This window comes from Heterocephalus glaber, unplaced genomic scaffold (genome assembly GCF_053883595.1).
Source record: "Heterocephalus glaber isolate CG9 unplaced genomic scaffold, H.glaber_assembly_v1.0 deba00001719, whole genome shotgun sequence".
NCBI lineage: Eukaryota > Metazoa > Chordata > Mammalia > Rodentia > Bathyergidae > Heterocephalus > Heterocephalus glaber.
The window spans coordinates 5362909-5381051 of NW_028258432.1; the positions used below are offsets into that span (position 1 = coordinate 5362909).

Below are 18143 nucleotides of genomic sequence, written 5' to 3' on the forward strand. Positions count from 1 at the left end.
ACTTCTCTCTCAGCAAGTCTGTTTTTCGTGTAGAGGAAAGCTATTGATTTTTGTGTATAGACCTTGTATCCAGCTAAAATACTGAATTTGGCTATTAACTCTAGAAGACTTTTGGTGGAGTTTGTAGGATCTTCTATATAGAGTATCATGTCATCTGCAAATAATGACAATTTGACTTTTTCATTTTCTATCTTTATTCCTTTTATTTCTTTCTCTTGTCTAATTGTCATGGCTAATATTTCCAAGACTATATTGAACAAGAGTGGTGATAGTGGACATCCTTGTCTTGTTCCTGATTTTAGTGTGAAGAATTTCAGTTTTTGACCAATTAGTATGATATTGGCTGTTGGTTTTTCATAGATGGCTTTTATCAGATTGAGGTAGAGACTGTCTATTCCAATTTTTGTAGGGTTTTTATCATAAATGCATTTTGGATTTTGTCAAATGCTTTTTCTGCATCTATTGGGATGATCATATGGTTTTTGTCCTTGGCCCTACTGATATGGTGTATTACATCGATTGATTTGCACATGTTGAACCATCCCTGCATCCCTGGGATGAATCCCACTTGGTCAGGGTGTATGATCTTGGGGATCTTCTGCATTCTATTTGTCAGTATCTTATTAAGGATTTTGCATCTATGTTCATTAGTGAGATTGGCCTATAGTTCTCTTTTTCGGTTGTCTTTCTCTGCTTTGGGGATCAAGGTGATGCTTGCTTCCAGGAATGAATCTGGGAGTATCTTTTCCCTTTCAATTTCATTGAAGAGTTTAAACAGTAGTGGCAGTAGTTCCTCTCCAAATGTCTTGTAGAATTCAGCAGTGAAGCCATCAGGGCCTGGGCTTTTCTTAGTTGAGAAGTTTTTAATTACATTTTCAATTTCATTGGTTGATATTGGGTTGTTTAGAATTTTTAGGTCTTCTTCATTCAACTTTGGTAATTCATATGTATCTAGGAATCTGTCTATTTCTTCTGTGTTTTCCATCTTATTGGCATATAAGTTCTTGAAGTAGGTATTGATGCCCCTCTTGATTTCTACTGGGCCTGTTGTAATTTCACCCTTTTCATTCCTAATTGCATGGATTTGGGCCTTTTCTTTCCTTTTTCTGATAAGGTTGGCTAAGGGTTTGTCAATTTTGTTGATTCTTTCGAAGAACCAACTCTTGGCTTCATTGATTTTTTGTATTGTTCTCTTCGTCTCCATTGCATTTATTTCTGCTCTGATCTTTATAATTTCCTCCCTTGTATGAGCTTTGGGGTTGTCCTGCTCTTCTTTTTCTAGAAGCTTGAGGTTCGGCATCAGGTTGTTTAATTGGCCTTGTTCTGTTTCCCTAATATGAGTATTCACCGCTATGAATTTCCCACATGAGACTGTTTTCATTGTGTCTCATAGATTCCAATATGTTGTACTGTCATTGTCATTTAATTGAAGGAACTGTCTGATTTCTTAATTTCCTCTGTGATCCATTGGTTATTCAGAAGTGTGTTGTTCAATTTCCATGTGTTTATGAAATTCTTACAGTTTCTTTTGCTATTGATCTCCAATTCCATCACACTATGGTCTGACAATATAGGGGGGATAACTTCAATTCCTTTGCACTTACTTAAACACGTTCTTTGAGCAAGTATGTCGTCTATTTTGGAGAACAACCGTGCAGCTGAAAAGAATGTGAATTCTGATTTTGTGGGGTTGAATACTCTGAAAATATCTGTTTGGTTCATTTGTTCAAGAGTTTGATTGAGTTCTAGTATTTCATTGTATATTTTTTGTCTAATCTATCTCTTTGTGACAGTGGGGTATTGACGTCACCCACTACTATTGTATTAGTGCTTATTTGCTTTTTTTTTTTTTTTTGGTACCGGGGATCAAACTCGGGTCTTTACGCTTGCATAGCAGGCAGTGAAACCACTGAGCTAAATCCCCGGCCCCTTATTTGCTTTTTCATGTCCATCAGTATTTGTTTTATATAGTTGGGTGCACTAGTGTTTGGTGCATATATGTTTATGATTGTCATCTCTTCCTGTTGGATTGTTCCCTTGACAAGGATGTAGTGTCCTTCTTCGACTCTCTTAATCAGTGTTGGTTTGAAATCCACTTCATCTGCAAAGAGGATAGCTACTCCTGATTTTTTGGGGGTTCCTGTCACATGGAGTATTGTTTTCCACCTTTTAACTTTCAGTCTATGAGTTCCTTTTTGAATTAAGTGCATTTCTTGTATGCAGCATATTGTTGGATCTTGCTTCTTGGCCCATTCTGCCAGTCTATTTCTTTTGATTAGTGAATTGAGACCGTTAACATTGATGGTTATAACTGGTACATATTGACTTATCATTGTCAAGACTTTTTCTTTTTGTTGGATTCTCCCCGTATGGATTTAATTTCTTATAATGCCCAATGGATTCATTCTGCTGGGCTTCCTGGGGCTGTGATCCTCATTGTCTCTTCCTAGGATATTGTCTAAAATTTTTTGGAGTGCTGCTTTGGTATTCATGAAGTTCCTGAGGTGCTCTTTATCATGAAAGTATCTTATTTCTCCATCAATTTTGAAAGATAGTTTTGCAGGGTACATCAATCTGGGTTGGAGGCTGTTTTCCTTTAGGGCTTGAAATAACATGGCACCATGCTCTTCTTGCCTTGCAGATTTGCATTGAGAAGTCTGCTGTGATTCTGATGGGCTTTCCTTTGTATGTGATTTGTTACTTTTCTCACTGCTTGTAGAACTTTGTTCTTCTGTTGAGTTGCTGTAATCTTGACAATTATATGCCTATGTGTAGATTTTTTTTTTTTTTATCAAGGCTAGTTGGAGTCCTATATGCCTCACTTTCCTGTATGTCAAGTTCTTTTTCCCTACTTGGGAAGTTTTCTGCCATCACTTCTGTGAACAGTTTTTTTATGTTGTCTGCAATCTCTCATGTTTCTTCATTGACTCCAATCAGTCTTATGTTACTCTCTTTGCATCGTCTAGCAGTTGCTGGATTGATTTCTCATGGTCCTTGAGTATTTTTAAGAAATTTTTCTTTTCCTGATCACTAATTGCAATGTTATCTTCTATATTTGTAATTCTGTCCTCACATTGGCTCATTCTGTTGCGTAAACTTTCAATGGAGTTTTTAATCTCCTGGAAATCTGTTTGCATCTGTTTTATGGATTCCACTTGTTTCCTATGTTGGGATTCCATCATGTTCCTCAGCTCCTCTATTTTCTTATCTGTGTCCTCTCTAGGCTTATTAATCATGTCTTGCACTATGTTCACAATCTGCCCTGTTATCTGAGAAATTATTTCTGATTTCATTTTTTCCAGATCCTTTTTCGTTGGCAGTTCAGAAAGTCCATGTGGTTGAATATCAGATTGTTCCATCTCGTTTCCCTTTGGGGTTGCTTTAGGTGATCTGGGAGTCTGCTTTTGAGACTTAAGTGTCTTCTTAAAGACATGGGGTGGGGGGAGATGTGTGCTGGTGGCACCCACACAGCTCACCTCCTCAGCACTGGGGGGGGTGGTATGGTGGCCCAGGTTTACCTTTTCTGAGGTGGGTGCAGCTCACCTCCTTGGTGCTGGGGGCAGTGGTACGGTGGCCTGGAAGCTTCACCTCCTCTGTGCTGGGGGCAGCTCTCCTCCTCGGCACTGCAGGCAGTGGTCTGATTTTTGTATTTATCTTTTCCCTGATAAGCCCTTTTATTCTAGTAGTTTTTTGGGATTATTCCTCAGGATTTTCTGTAGAGAAGACATATTTTTGTGTATACAAAAAGATAATTTTATTTCTTGCTTTCTAATATGAACGCTTTTTATTTCTTTTTCTTGCCTAGAAATGTTGGCTAAAATCTCTAGAACAATATTGAACAGAAGGAACAATGGCAGATACTGTACTCTTATACTTAAGGGAAAAATTTCATTCTTTTATCACTGAGTATTATGTTAGTATGGGCTCTTCCTAGGTACTTTTCATAGGCTGTGGGTCAGTACTGATTCTTGATTCTTATCTTCAACTAATGTCAATCAATCCTCAAGTCCTGATAATTTGATCACAATATAGTCCTTGAATGATAGCTTCCCCCTTTCCTACATATCTTTCATTAATGCCCGGATTTCAATACTGTTTGTTGCTTGTTTTGATTCCAGTGCCTTTAGGACAGGGTCTGTGTACATGTACAGGATTTTGTGACAGAAAGTTTCATTAATTAAACAAGATAAAGATGCTGTGATGTGAAATGAGGGAGGATGACGGGGGTTAAAAAGGATTAAGGTACGTTATGTGATGCATGAGTCTAGCAAAATTAAACCCATTAATCAATATTAAATATAGAAGTACATGGATGGATAGATTGATAGACAAAGATGCTATGGAAATGGAAGAAAATAATAAGAAGCTACTGAAAATTAAAATATAACTGCCCAAACCAAAACCAACTCCCTCAAAAAAAAAGAGTAGGAGGGTAAAATCAAGGCAATTACTCAGAACAGAACACGCAGAAGAATTAAAAAATTGCACAGAGGAACTTCTGTTTCCTTAGCAGGATGAATTTGGTTACAGTGGACCCTTGACTTACAAACTCAATTCACTCCCGAGAGCTGGTTGTAACTCAAGTTGCTCAACTGAAGGCTCAGGCTCCTCTATACAGCCTTCAAATTTTCTCTCCTGTATACAGGCAGATCTCAGTGTCCTTAGAGGGACTCTGACCCAGGATTTCTCAACCCCACACAGGAAAAGATTTTGTAATGTTCCTTCCAGAACTCTTTTAAAGGTTAAATCTGTATGTGAGATCATCTGGAAGCATAAGCAGCTGGCATTTAGGTTGTAACTCAAGACTTTGTAGGTTAAAACTAAAATTCTGGTCATAAGGCAAGTTGTTCGTATGTCAGATCAGTTGTAATTTGAGGGTCCACTGTATTTCCAACAACCCTCCTGAATGAAACAGCTATATATCGGATAAAATACCTTTGTAAAAATTGTGCCTTGCTGAGACAAGAGAATAAAATTTTATCAAAATGACCTAGTGGACTGCTTTCACAAATTAAAAAAAATTAATGTTTTAAAGTATATGGGTAAAATCCACAATATTTTTATATTTGTTTTGATCTACCATTTGGATAGATTCTTTTTTATTCTTGCTTTCTATCTCTATCCTCCAGCCCACCCTCCACATTAAAACCTTATGTGCATCCATAAGGTTCTATTTGTTTATGGCAGTACTCTGTTCACACACTTCAACCTTCTCAGGTCTCTCCACTCCCTCTAGGATCATGTAGAATCCTTCCAGGAGACATAAGGGACCTACTATTTGATCCCAGTCTTATTTTCAACCACACCCAACTGCCCCTCCTGCTACACCAAACTCCCTAATGACAAGCAAATCTGGACTAACATATGCTCTAGGCTCCTTTAATATACACCTCAGTCATTTCTGACTGCATGAGGCAAAATTCAACACTTCCCTGTCTATAACAGAGTTCTCAGCACCATGTTGTATCATTTCCACACTATACTACTATACATGTACCTACCCCTCTGTCCTGAAAGATGTCTGTCAAAGGAAATGACACTAAGAGGAAAATTGGTAGTGCTGGGATTAAGTAGGAGCTATGGTTCTAGTGTTCTAAATAATTTAAGTTTTTAAATGTCTCTATCTGAAAATATTTTATGATTGATTCAAGAAAGAAGCAAAACCATGAGGCAAGACAGGTTAACATGGAGTTTTTCAAACTGTGGGTTATTATACACTAGTGGTTCATAAAATCAATATAGAAGGCTGTGACAACCATTAAGAAACAAAAGAGAAAACACCAGGGTACTGCACATAGTTAGGGTAACTTCTGTGGTATTGTTTCAGCTTTTCACCACACACATGCAAACACACACACACTTAAACATACATACATATATCTGTAGAATAGATCAGATCATAATGTGAAATGCATTTATTATTGTGGATTTGGTCAAAATGTGTAAAAGCCAGAGAGTTAAAAGTTCAGGAACTAAGACAGAAAAATCAGTGCTATGACACTAGAAAGAGAGGCCAAAAATATAACAGTTGACAAAAAGCTTAAGATGAGGGATCCTACAGCATATGCTGATTTACCCACCAGCCTAGGAGACCTGGAGTGAGTAGAGCCTCTGTGCCTTTCTACAGGTAGCACATTAAGAATTATTTGTTTATCTGACATTGTAATAGAATGCTGACTCTCAGTAATGTCAAGTCTCTATAATTTCATTTCTGTTGTTCCTGTCTTCTTGATGTGCATGAAATCTGGTTACCATCGAAACAGAGAAAGAGGAGTTGTAGGTCACAGATTCAATTTATAGGTCAGTTTTCACTAACCATGCTGAGATGTACAATCCTTGGAAATAAAAGGCAGTAAATTTCAGGAACATTCATAATAAACAAAGAGAGCACATAAAATTCAGTTTACTGAGTTAACAGGATTATACCAAGGTTCTATGCCGGGATCTGATAGCACACTGTGCTTATGTAGGATATTATCACCGGGGAAGCTGGGTGAAAAGAATATGGGAAATATCTTTGCAACTTACAAATAAACTATTTTATGAAATAAACTATTTCAAATAAGAAATCATTAGAAAAAAACTCAGATTACAGAATTTTGTAGATTCTTTGAACTGTGCTGTTATGGTTTGGGTCTAGATGTCCCTCAAAAGCCTCATGTGTTGGGTGAATCCAGTGTATGATGCTGGGATTAAGGCTGTGCGATTACGACACCCAGTACACTGACTGGTTTGGCACCACCCTAATCCCGGTGGTCTGAATAAGATAAAAGGAGCAGAAAGAGCCTGTTAAGGACACCTGCTGCTTTTGTTGTCTTTTACCTCCATGGACTGTTGGCCCTCTCTCTGCCACCCTGCCTTGCAGCCAGCCGATTACGGACTGAAACCTATACGAACTATGAGCCAAATAAACTTTCCCTCTTTAACTTTAGGTGTCAGGTATTTTGTCTCAGGAACAAGAGGAAAGTAACTAACACATGTGCCAAAAGGCTAGTTTCAGATTACTGCACCACAGTGACTGTGTTTATTACTTATTAGTGAGACAAAGCAGCTTCTAGCTAAATTCTCTTCTTTCAAATAGGCCAGCTCAACATCCAATTTTGTTCTACTTCCTTATAATACTGTATTTCTCTAAACTAAGCTGGGGTAGCATATTATTCTCTAAAATCATCCTATTTCTTTTTCTATTCACTTTAATTCAATACAGGACTGGTTCAGCTTTTTAGAGGATATACCAAGTTTTTAAGAGGGAAAATGAGTCAGAAAAAGTGGTTATGAAATAAATATAAACTATCATTTGATTTATAGACATCCATTACTTCCATTTAAAGGACTTAGTGATGTGAGAGAGTTGTTTAGACTATACTTTGGCTTAAGTGGAAAAAAGTTATTGCTGCAATTGTATAAATCATTTCAAATACTGTTTGATTTTGGCTTTTAAGTGTCTTGAGTTTTTCTAAATGTTCTGAGAAAGTTTGGTTCACTTTTCACTCTCCATAAATCAGCAAGCATTTCAAAGCTTCCCTTAGACACAGAAAAACATACACATTTGAAAAGAATGATTGCATTACCACTAAGTTAGGGATCTGAAGATAATGTATATTAAAGAAAGCAGTGAGCTGGGGACTCTTTCACAGCTATCAAATATACACCCTGCAAACTGAGATGTGCCAAGGGCACCATGATTAACCACCCTCACCATTAGTGACCCCATATGGTCATGGGAGACCTGTAGACGGGCAGAATCCACCATTCTCATGCTCAAGCAACAACTGTGTGTTATTATGGAGACTCTGGTGGCCTGGAAAATAAGTGCCCTGGTGGAGCAGGGATCACATCCAAAGTCACTAAACAGAGGCATGCTGAAACTCCTATTGATTTCAGTCTATTTTAGCTTTTCCTGTTTAACACATTATACATACAATAATTATTTTTCCCACACATTTCTTTCAACTTCTGCATCATTGATTACACTACCAATAACAATACCTAACATTTGTTTGCTGTCTGCCTGTGCCAGGTACTGGGCTACGGGCTTCTGACTCACATAGGATTTCATCTGCTCCTCACTGTAGCTTGATGGGTTAGACACTGCCCTCTTACAGATGAAGATCTGAGACGGGACTTGGGTCATATGGTTCTAAGAGCTCTCCACTTCATGCTACTCCTTGCTACTAATGTGCCTAATTAAGGTCCCCTCCTCAGGAGAGCCACCTGTACTAGTGCGGCAACTCCCTACACAGAGCTTCACTTTATACAACTGGTTCCCAAACGACTTTCTAGCTCCCATCTTTGAAATTCGAACACATTATTGTTCACCTGCAATGATTTCTTTTTGTTGTTGTTTTTTGAGACAAGTTCTCGCTTTGTAGTGCAGGCTGACCATGAACTCAACTATGTAGGCCATGATGGCCTCAAACTCATGGCAGTCCTCCTGCCTCAGCTCCCAAGTGCTGGGATTACAGATGTGTCATCACACCCGGCTTAGCTGCAATGACTTCTCCTCTCAAATACATATAGAGAATTAGCCCTCTTCTAAATCAAAGGTCAAACCACAAAATCCCTTTCAAACCATAAAAAAGACAATTTCTCCATTATTATTTAGCATTATTTTAAAAGATCAAGCCACGGAACCAGTCAAGGACAAATGGAAAAGTAAATATTGGAAAGGGCACTAAAAGTATTTATACATGGTTGAAGAGATCTATACCTAAGTAAAAACCCCCAAAATCTGGTCACTAAGTAGCAAAAATGATGTGGATTAAGGCTGCCAGCACAGAAGTTACAAACTAAAACAAGTAACTTTCTTACATATCAATGACAGTGAACTAAACAAAAGGGGTGGAGGATAGGTTCCCTTCACAATATATTTAACAAGGGCCTTTTAGAACATGATAAATGTATGACAGTGAAAGGTATAATAAGGTAAATGGCATAGTGGGACAAATGCCTCTGTATTAAAAACCAACCATTAACAAAAATCCACACATGATAACTCAGCCTGGCTAAGACCTCAAATGGCAAACTCGGAAACAAACAAACCTGCTGTATACAAGAACTCATCATCTGACAAAGAAGACCTTTTCAAATCTACAGAGAAAAGACAAGTTATTAGTAAAACTAAAGTTGGTTCCAATTTCCTACCTTATATCAAAATTGTTAAACAATTTAAAAGTAAAAATATGACATCATAAAAGTACTGAAGAAAATATGGGCAAAAATTTAAACAGTCTTGGGTTAAGAAGTTCTTTGTAAGTATGACAGAAAGGTCTGATGTCTTTAACTAAAACCAACCACATACACACCAACCAACAAAAATAATCCTTCGAATATTATAAAAATCAAACAAGGAGTTGACAAATAACAAAATGGTAGAAGTATTTAACAAGAAGGATAAATGATCAATGTAGCTATAAAATCAATAGCAAAAGGGAAATCAACAGGGCCGGGGATGTAGCTCAGTGGCGCTGAACCTGCCTGGCAAGTGCCAAGATCTTGAGTTCAATTCCCAGTACGAGGGGGGATCAACATAAATATGGGATACTGACAAAAACAGAAACTTTACACTCCTCCCTCATTTAAAAAGTTGGCAGAAAATACAGGGAAAGATATTGGTTTTACTAGTAATAAAAGAATTACAAGTAAAAAGAAGTTACAATATTGACAAAAATTAAAATCAGTAGTTAGGATTATCAAGGGAAAATAATTTGGATCAAAACTGCAGTGTGTATTGGAGTATAAACTGTGCCTGTCTTTTAGCCCAGCAGTCTCACTCTTAGGAATTTATGTGAAGACTAAATTAATCAAGTGTATAAAGAATTACGCACCGCTGGGTTATCTGCAGCCCTTCTATAATACTGAAAATGGGTACAAAGCCTTGAGTAAAAGTTGAGGCCAAGAGAATAACATTCTAGGGCAATTCATTTCCGACCACGGGGAGGGAACGTAAGCACTTACCCCACATGAAGAGCAGAAGCCCGGGACACACAGGGTGAAGGGATGCCCATCCCCTGGTCCTCAGGAAAGTGTGAGGCATACTGTCCACTCCACACAAAGCACACTGTGGCTGGTGCACGTGCAGAGGTCTCTCTTACAGGCAGGGCACTAATATCTTCCTGAGAATTCCATCCACAAAACTGAATTTTCCCCCAACACCTCACCTCCTAATATCATGACACTAGAGGTTGGGATTTCATTCATTTTCATTTCCTAACATACGTATACTTCATCCAGGCAAGAAATACACTTTGTCCTCCGTGAATGCTCTCTACCGTGGTTTCTAATGAGTAACTGGTGGGTGGCATAAACAGTCCGATTATCACCTCAAAGGACATCTCTCTCTGGATACAGCTCTTCTGAGGCAAGAGAGCTTGCATTCTCAGCCTGCAAAATCTCTTAGAGAAGAGACAAAGTATCTAAGTTCCATGAAAGTAGATTTTATGCACAGAACAAAAACCAGGGAGAAGGGGAATTTCCATTCTGAGCTGAATTTAAATTTGGTTCTGAGCCTTTGTCTCAGGGAGGCTATCCAGATATTAAAAAATAAAAGGGTCACGAGATCACTATCCTCTCAATGAGATGTACTTCTTTAATGCTACAGAGACCTGAATGCCCATGTCATTAGTTCAGAAGGGTGTGTGGGTATGTTTCTCCTTCAGATTTCACAAGGACTCATGCTCATTGGAGAAAAACTGGAATATTATGAAACATATTTTCTAAAAATGGAACTTAACCTTAATCCACAATCATGTGATAAACCCTAATATTTTAATATTTCCTTCAGTCTGTTTAAAAAACCAAAATCACTCTATCTACAATTTTATATACATATTTCACTAAATTTATTTTAATAAGTCTTTATGAGCATTAATAGCTACATATTCTTAAGTCACATGGATTATATTAGTCAGGCTATATCAAGGTATGATGCAGTAACATGAACCCTGAACTCAGCTCACTCCTTAAGCACACAACCTGCCCATCTCAGGCAGCATTTAGGCATCCATGCCATCAGCACCTCTACCATCCAGAGTGTCACTGGTTGATGGGCCAAGGGGAGGAGTCATGGACAGTACGCTAGTTCTTAAAGCTACTGCTTAGCAATGCTACACAGCACTTCCACTCATATTCCTTTGGTCAGATCAAGTCACACAGCCACAACTGTATGGGATAAAAAAGCCCAAGACTGCCTCATGCTAAAGACAGGTGAGCTAGACTGTTACTGAGCAGGCCTCATGGCTACCACGTGGGCATGCCACAGTTAACCCAACATTCCTTGAATGTTGGACTCTTTCTAGTTTTTTGTACATGTGGTGATCATCAGGTCTAAAGCTTTATTTCTATTTATTTCTTTACAATAAATCCCCCAAAGTTACATTATTAGCTTACCTAAGCTCTACAGGTTCCTGACCACTCCTGCCAACTTATTTATCCTCCCATGAATAAAAACAAACATATCTATCTTGAGAGTAGCAACACTGGCACTAATGTGCTGTCCTTTTATAAAACATTTACTAACTTGGTAAGTGTGTGTGTCATCTCACGGTTATTTCCACTTGCATATTTGAGTGGTAGGAAAATCAATCACTTATATTTTCCTCTTTTGGGACTGACCTTTTTATGTTCTATGTCCACTGTCCTATGAGACAATGTTGAAACTTTTAAAAATATTTTTAAATTCTTTTACTGTCATTGTTTTACTTGTATGAAGTCTTTAAGCAGCAACAATATCAACCATTTGTCATAAATGTTGTAACAGACTGGCTTGCCTATGAATTTTAAGCCATTTTAAGGCTCAGTTTTTCCACACAAGTGTTTAGTTCATCTGAAATGCATTTCATGATGGTAATTAGCATAACTGGAAGAACTCTAGTCCAAATGTCAGGCAATATATACCAACACTGCTTGTGACCTCTTTGGTAACCAACTTAATTCTTATTGTATTCCTTCTCTATCATACAACTCCAAAGTTTGGAAAACTAAGGCAAAGCTGCTTAGCCTCAGCACAAAATTAAATGTATATCCTAACCTCTGTCATTACGCAGAGTATCAGGAACAAATAAAGACAGAGAAATCCTGTACTTTCCTTTTACAAACTATGGAAAACAACTCTTATTTTCTGTGCCCTCCTTCCTGAATCCCTGTTTCTGCAGTATGGAGGATCCTGAGCTTGTTTCTTCCCATGCCCAAGCGCTCCGAGCAAGAGCAATTCTCCACTGGCCTCTCCTGATGATGTCAACTTAGGGGCTGGAGCTCAAGGTGCTCTGCCAAGGTTTCCCCAAGTCTACCACTCACAGCTTCAAGATAAATCTCTGGCCTTTAGTCTATCAACCCTGCTGACATGAGTGACCCAAGGAAGCACTAGTCTCTAGTAGTACTCTACATCCCATTTCCTGACCTCTTTCCCCCACTCTGCCTTCTACTAAGTGTTCTGAAATTCAGTCATCAGCAAAATCTCCTGTAGCTTCACCTGCCTTTTTTGACTATTCCCTTTACCCAGAAAACCAATTCCCCAGCCAGCCCTTCTCCAGCAGGGTGCCCTGGGGCTCTCTTCTCAAAGCAGTCTTTCACTTTTTGCACTTTTGTTCTAACAGAAACTTGGATCTCTACTGAGAATTCTATTTCCCACACAACCCAGAAACCCCACCTCTGAATACATGAGGTTTTTGAGGGACATTTTCAATCTAAATCATAACATTCTATCCCTACCTTCCAAAAGACTCAAGTCCATCTCTTTATGCAAAATACATTTAGTCCATCTCTAAGAGTCATCAAAGTTTTAACAGTTCCAGCACTGCTGAAAAGTCCATGACCGAAGTCTCCTGTGAGACTCAAGGCAAGCTCTTAGCTGTGAGCCCCTGTAAAAATCAAATAGAAAGTTAAATACTGTTGACATACAATGGCATAGAGTAAACATTCTTATTCCAACAGGGAGGAACAGAATGATACAAAGGAAAAGGACAAAAACAAGACTGAAACACAGCAAGGCAAATATTAAATCCTATAGTGCTATGTCCATTACCCAGGAGAAGTTTGGGTGAGAAGTGTACTCCAAGGGCTTGGCAATTCTGCCCCTATGGCACTACTCTTATGGCTTCTTTCTTGAGATTCCTTTCCTCACTGCCTTTGCAGCTTTCTTTAGCAGACATTCTGCATTCCAGGCTTCTCCAATTTCCTGGGGTCTGTACTGCACTTTTGGCTTCATTCTCACGACTTTAAATATTTTCCTCTCAGGGGCACATTGCCTGGCCTCCTAGGCCTTCTGAAATCTTGACAGAAGCCTTGACCCCACTGAAAAACCAGCACCACATGGATGATGCCAGGGTCTGTTGGAAGCTTAAGCAATAGCCAGGGCCCCTTGAATCATAGCTGCAGAGGCCCAAGTGTCTGGATGGATGGCTAAGAACTGTGAATGGAATCCCAGCAAACCAATTCCCTAGCCAGCCCTTCTCCAGTAGGGTGGCCTAGAGCTCTCTTCTCAAAGGTGTCTTTCATTTTTGCACCCTTGAGCCTGAGAACAGTGGTGTTTTGTCATTCCTGAAATGCCCTGAAGGCTTCTTTCTTATTGTCCTGATGCAAACAAAGTACTTGTCTTCTTTTTAATGCTAATAGTTTTTAGTGACCATGTTCTCTTGTGCTCCAACTTTATAGGCCCCAACATTATAGTTGCTTCCTTTCTGGCTACTAGCAAAATTTTTCAAATTATTCAGCTCTCCTTTTTGGTCCTGATTCACAGTAGATATGGCTAAAAGCCATCAGCATTGCCCATCCCACAGCCTGAATGTTTGGTTGCCTTGAAATTCCCTCTGCCAGATCAGTGAGTCCACCACCTTTAGTCTTCTGCAAAGTCCCAGGATATGAACAAAATGGAGACAAATTTTCTGCTGGAGCATAACACATGTGGTTTCGAATCTAACTGTCAATGGAGTCCTTGTTTCCAACTGAAATCTCATGAGTCTGTTCTTTACCATTTACCTTTTTATCAACATTCTGGTCTTCTGAGATGCAACGAGAATGTCCCATCAAGTTCAGCTTACAGAATACTGGGACTTCTGCTGACACCTCCAAAACTTTCCAAACTCCTCCTGAAAATCAGTTTCAAAGGCTTCTAAATCCCATGGTCAGGTAACAGTTACAATACAATACCCAATTAAAAGGCCCCACACTGCCAAGCAGTGGAGAGGATGTGGAGTGAATGGTGCATCCAGGCATTGTTGGTTGGGATATAACTCACTATAAACATTTCAAAACACTGTTTGCCAATTAGTGTTTGTTTACACTAAACAAAGATATACTCCATTCCATTTAACAGAAATGAATGCTTACATCTGTCAAAAGACATATATAAGATTTACAGAACTTTATTCATAATAATCCAAAGCTGTAAATACTTCAAGTGACTCCAAATACTGGAATAAACAGAATGTGGCATAGTAGAAATGGAATGCTACAAAGCAATGGAAAAGAACAGATCACTGAAACATGCCATTAGATGGATGGATCTCACAGACATAATGTCGGATGAAAGAAGCCAGACACAAAAGATATACATGTGCTGTAGAACACCACTTACACAAAGTTCAGAACAGGCAAAACCACTGGTGCCTTATGGGGAAAGTATATTGACTGAGATGCAGAAACATGGGCCTCTGAGGTATAGGAAACACTGTGAATCCTGATCTGGGTGGTGACTGCACAGGTAAATGAGTTCATAAAGATTCATGGGGGTGTGTATTAGGATTGGTATTCTTTAAACTGTGTCTCAATAAAAGGGTAAAAAAAAACTTATATAAATGTTTATTGGGCATCTACCATGATAAGTAACTGCAAGGTGCTGGAAAAATAATGAACAATTAAGAAACAGACCTTACTGCTGTGTGAATTTCACCCCAGGTAGGAAGACAGCTGATCTGAAGGGAAGGGCCAAGGTTGTGGATGGGGTAACAGAGGGCCTGGTCAGTCTGGAGAAGTGACATAAGAAGCAGAAGTCAAGTGAGCAGGAATGAGAGAACTCTCTAGGCAGAGGGAACAAGTGCCAAGAAGCAGGTGCCAAGGAAGCAGAATGTGTCCAGCTAGATGAACATGGAATGGCCAGACCACACAGGAACTCATGAGTAGGCAGAAAGCTTTGGCCTTAACTTACAAGCAATGGAACCATGCTTAAGGAGGGCTGTCATGTTCATATCTATATTCAGCAAAGGCTGTACTGACAGTGCTCTATGTGGACCTGCTCACATGGAGACAGCTATCTATCAGTGCCCACTTTAGAGTCAGCCTATTTCAGAGAGAAGGTAGGGAGAGTAAAAAAGGAAGGAAATTACTGAGAACTGTGGTTAGAATGGATGTAATTCTATCTTTAAATCAGTGTGTGACAGTGACCCATCCTTTCCCTGATGGGAACGGAGGGCAGGAGGGACAGAATAGAAGGCCAACTTGACGTTGTAAAGCCCTTCACACTTATTTTTAATCATGTATATATATTACTCAAAATGTAATGAAGATTTAAAATGAACACTTAACTGGAACTTCCTGCTAGTCTAAGTTGCCTGTACTTCGAGGCCCTGTTAGTGCTGAGGCATGGATGTGAATGGGCATCACGGGCGCCCCTCTGGGTGCCCAGCACTACAGGAATCAGTGAGTCCCAGCGACCTGCTCACATTCCTTGTGGATGAGAATGTGACTTACCTCAGGGAATCATGAAAGAAAAAGCTTCCTGAAATATAAACAACCTAAATCTAAAAGACACATGTGTATTATTAAAAGTACAAGAGTGTATCTGGTAAAGCAAAACATCTAGTATTCTGGGCTTTTAGTTCATTATATCCAGCCCATGTCAAATTGCACCCCCCTCCCCACCTAGTGCAATGCTGCTCAAGAAAACCAAGACAAAAATGAAAGTTGTAATTTGGCTCAAAGGACTACATTATAAAAACAACTCAGCAGTCATACAATTTCCTCATGTTGGAAACTGGTGAAATCTAGAGTTGCAGCTGTCCCACACACTGAAACCATATAAATTTTTACAAAATGAGTCAATCGTGAGATTAAAGTTTCGATTTATAACACTTCTGTGTTTTAGTTACAAAGTCATAAATAAATCCAGCATGACAGAGAAGGTAAATATTTTCTCAGTTGTTTATGTAGCCAAAGAGGAAAGGAATTTAACATGTAATTAACCACTTAGGTGTTTCTAGATAGGCACCAGATGGCCTCTGTACTTCACATAAAGAAAAATAAAAATAAATATTGTTTTCTTTAATATAACATTTGCTTAGTGACATCAAATACTCCAAGGTAACTCAACACCAGCAGTACCTGTACCTCACGGAAGAGATTTTCCACTAGGAGAGCAGGGGCACAAGGATAGGAGGAAATGAACCTTACACCCAGAAAAAGAAAAATTAAAGAGGAGGTATAAGCACTTTTACAAACAATTTAAGTTGAATATGCTCTAGAGAGAAACAACAGTGAACTCTTAACTACCCAGGGGCTCTTGTCCCATTGTTCAGTAGACAATGTATTTTTGTACATGTTAAACAAACAGAGAGAGAGAGAGAGAGAGAGAGAGAGAGAGATCTTTATGCCCTTCTTTAAACTGACATCTGACAAAGTGTGGTAAGAGCAGAGGTCAGCAGAGGACCTCAGATATTCATAAAAAGATCCCCCTTTGTGGTCACAGCTTCTCTTACCAGTCTTACTTTGAAAATAATTAACTGGAAAAAATCTCATTTAACAGATAATTATTCTTTACCTTCATGTTTCTTCAATTACTCACAAATCAAAGCTTAAAAAATCATTAGTATTGATGCCACATGAAGTCAACAAGCAGTGATGCAACCTCATATTCATGACTGAAATAAAACTGTGGACTGGAGAATGGCGACGTGCTCCGTGAGTGGAAAGCACCGGCCTGGCATGGGTGAGTCCCTAGGTCGGATCTCCAGCACTGCCTAAATAAGTAAATTCCCGTATCACCTATGAAAGAAAGCTTTATGCATTTAGAATTAAAAACACAAAAACAATTTTTATATGCTTGAATGCTCCAATGTCAGCCATCTTTTATATATACATATGTGTGTGTGTGTGTGTGTGTGTGTGTACACTCACACATATACATCCATGTATATTCCTATATTTTTTTTAAACAAAGAAGCTCTTAAAAATAGACTGCCAAAAGAAAAAAAATTGATTACCAAGTGAACAGGCAAAAAACAACCCAATGACAATAAATCAAAGCCTTAACACCCAGATTGTATATAACAATGCCATTTTCTTGGTGCTTTTTTTCCTTTTTGAGACTATTAAAAAAACAAAAAACAAAAACCTCCCACGGTAAAGCAGACAACAGTGCTCTCAGAATCTCTGTGCACTCTCCCACTGCCAATTTCACTCCCCACCCAGCCTTCCCCAAAGCAGAGGGCTGTGCGAATGTTAGCTGGAATGTGCTCACGACATAAACAATCCTTTTACTGTTGGTTGCACTCCATCTCCCAGCTGGTAAATTAGCGGTTACTTTCCTTGACACATACAATCGTGGCTACTGCGATGTCAGTTTAGGAATTCCTCCAAAAATCAAGGAATTTCAAGCCCTCAAATTGCATATAAGTTATATGGTGAGAGTTCATTCATTAGTCTGTTATTTGGAAACTGGGAACATATAATCAAAACAAATATTCTATAAACAATGTTTTAAGCCACCATACAACCAATGTAACCTTAAAATAACAGAATAGAGTAGAACATTATACTGTTGTGATTATAGTAGTAAAACAGAAAAGAATATGCTCTAAATGTTCGGTTTTTGCTGGTACTTGAAAAAAAGCTGTTTTAGTGAGATCACTCCAACCACCCACCCTTAAATAGCCCCCTGGTGCCGTTGCCTAGATCTCCTGTCTCACCCCACACCTTCTTCCTGATCCATGCTGCCATTACCTAGCATCTTGTACTCACTCCAAGTAGGAATGCCCAAATCTCAGGGCTCCCACCTTGACCTGTGCCCTGGATGTCAGACCTACTCATCCAGCAGCTGGCTATGCTACAGTCATGTCAAGTTCAAGTCATCATCTCTGCACCCATAAAATGGCTCCCTATCCCTATCTCCAAGCTTCATGGACTGCCATCCCCAGCCCCACAGGTGGCCCCTT

General features: G+C 39.0%; 1 protein-coding gene across 8 annotated transcripts in view; it reads right to left on the bottom strand.

Annotated features, from left to right (window-relative positions):
• Nucleotides 1-18143, bottom strand: part of Mipep (mitochondrial intermediate peptidase) — a 154667-nt gene that overhangs the window by 44174 nt on the left and 92350 nt on the right. Inside the window, exons 17-19 of one of the 8 annotated variants that reach the window (XR_015446626.1) lie at nt 13975-16949; nt 12709-12857; nt 1744-10394 (exon numbers count right to left, since the gene is read on the bottom strand). The exons of 3 other annotated variants lie outside the window; for them this stretch is intronic. Coding sequence is in view for 1 of the 5 variants with exons in the window: in XM_004854842.4 (XP_004854899.2) it covers nt 16927-16974 (48 nt within the window). In the remaining 4 variants the exon portion in view is untranslated. Of the gene's footprint in view, nt 1-1743; nt 10395-12708; nt 16975-18143 lie in introns of those variants that run through there. 4 more of the 8 variants (XR_015446623.1, XR_015446625.1, XR_015446624.1 and 1 more) reach the window with 4 other exon arrangements.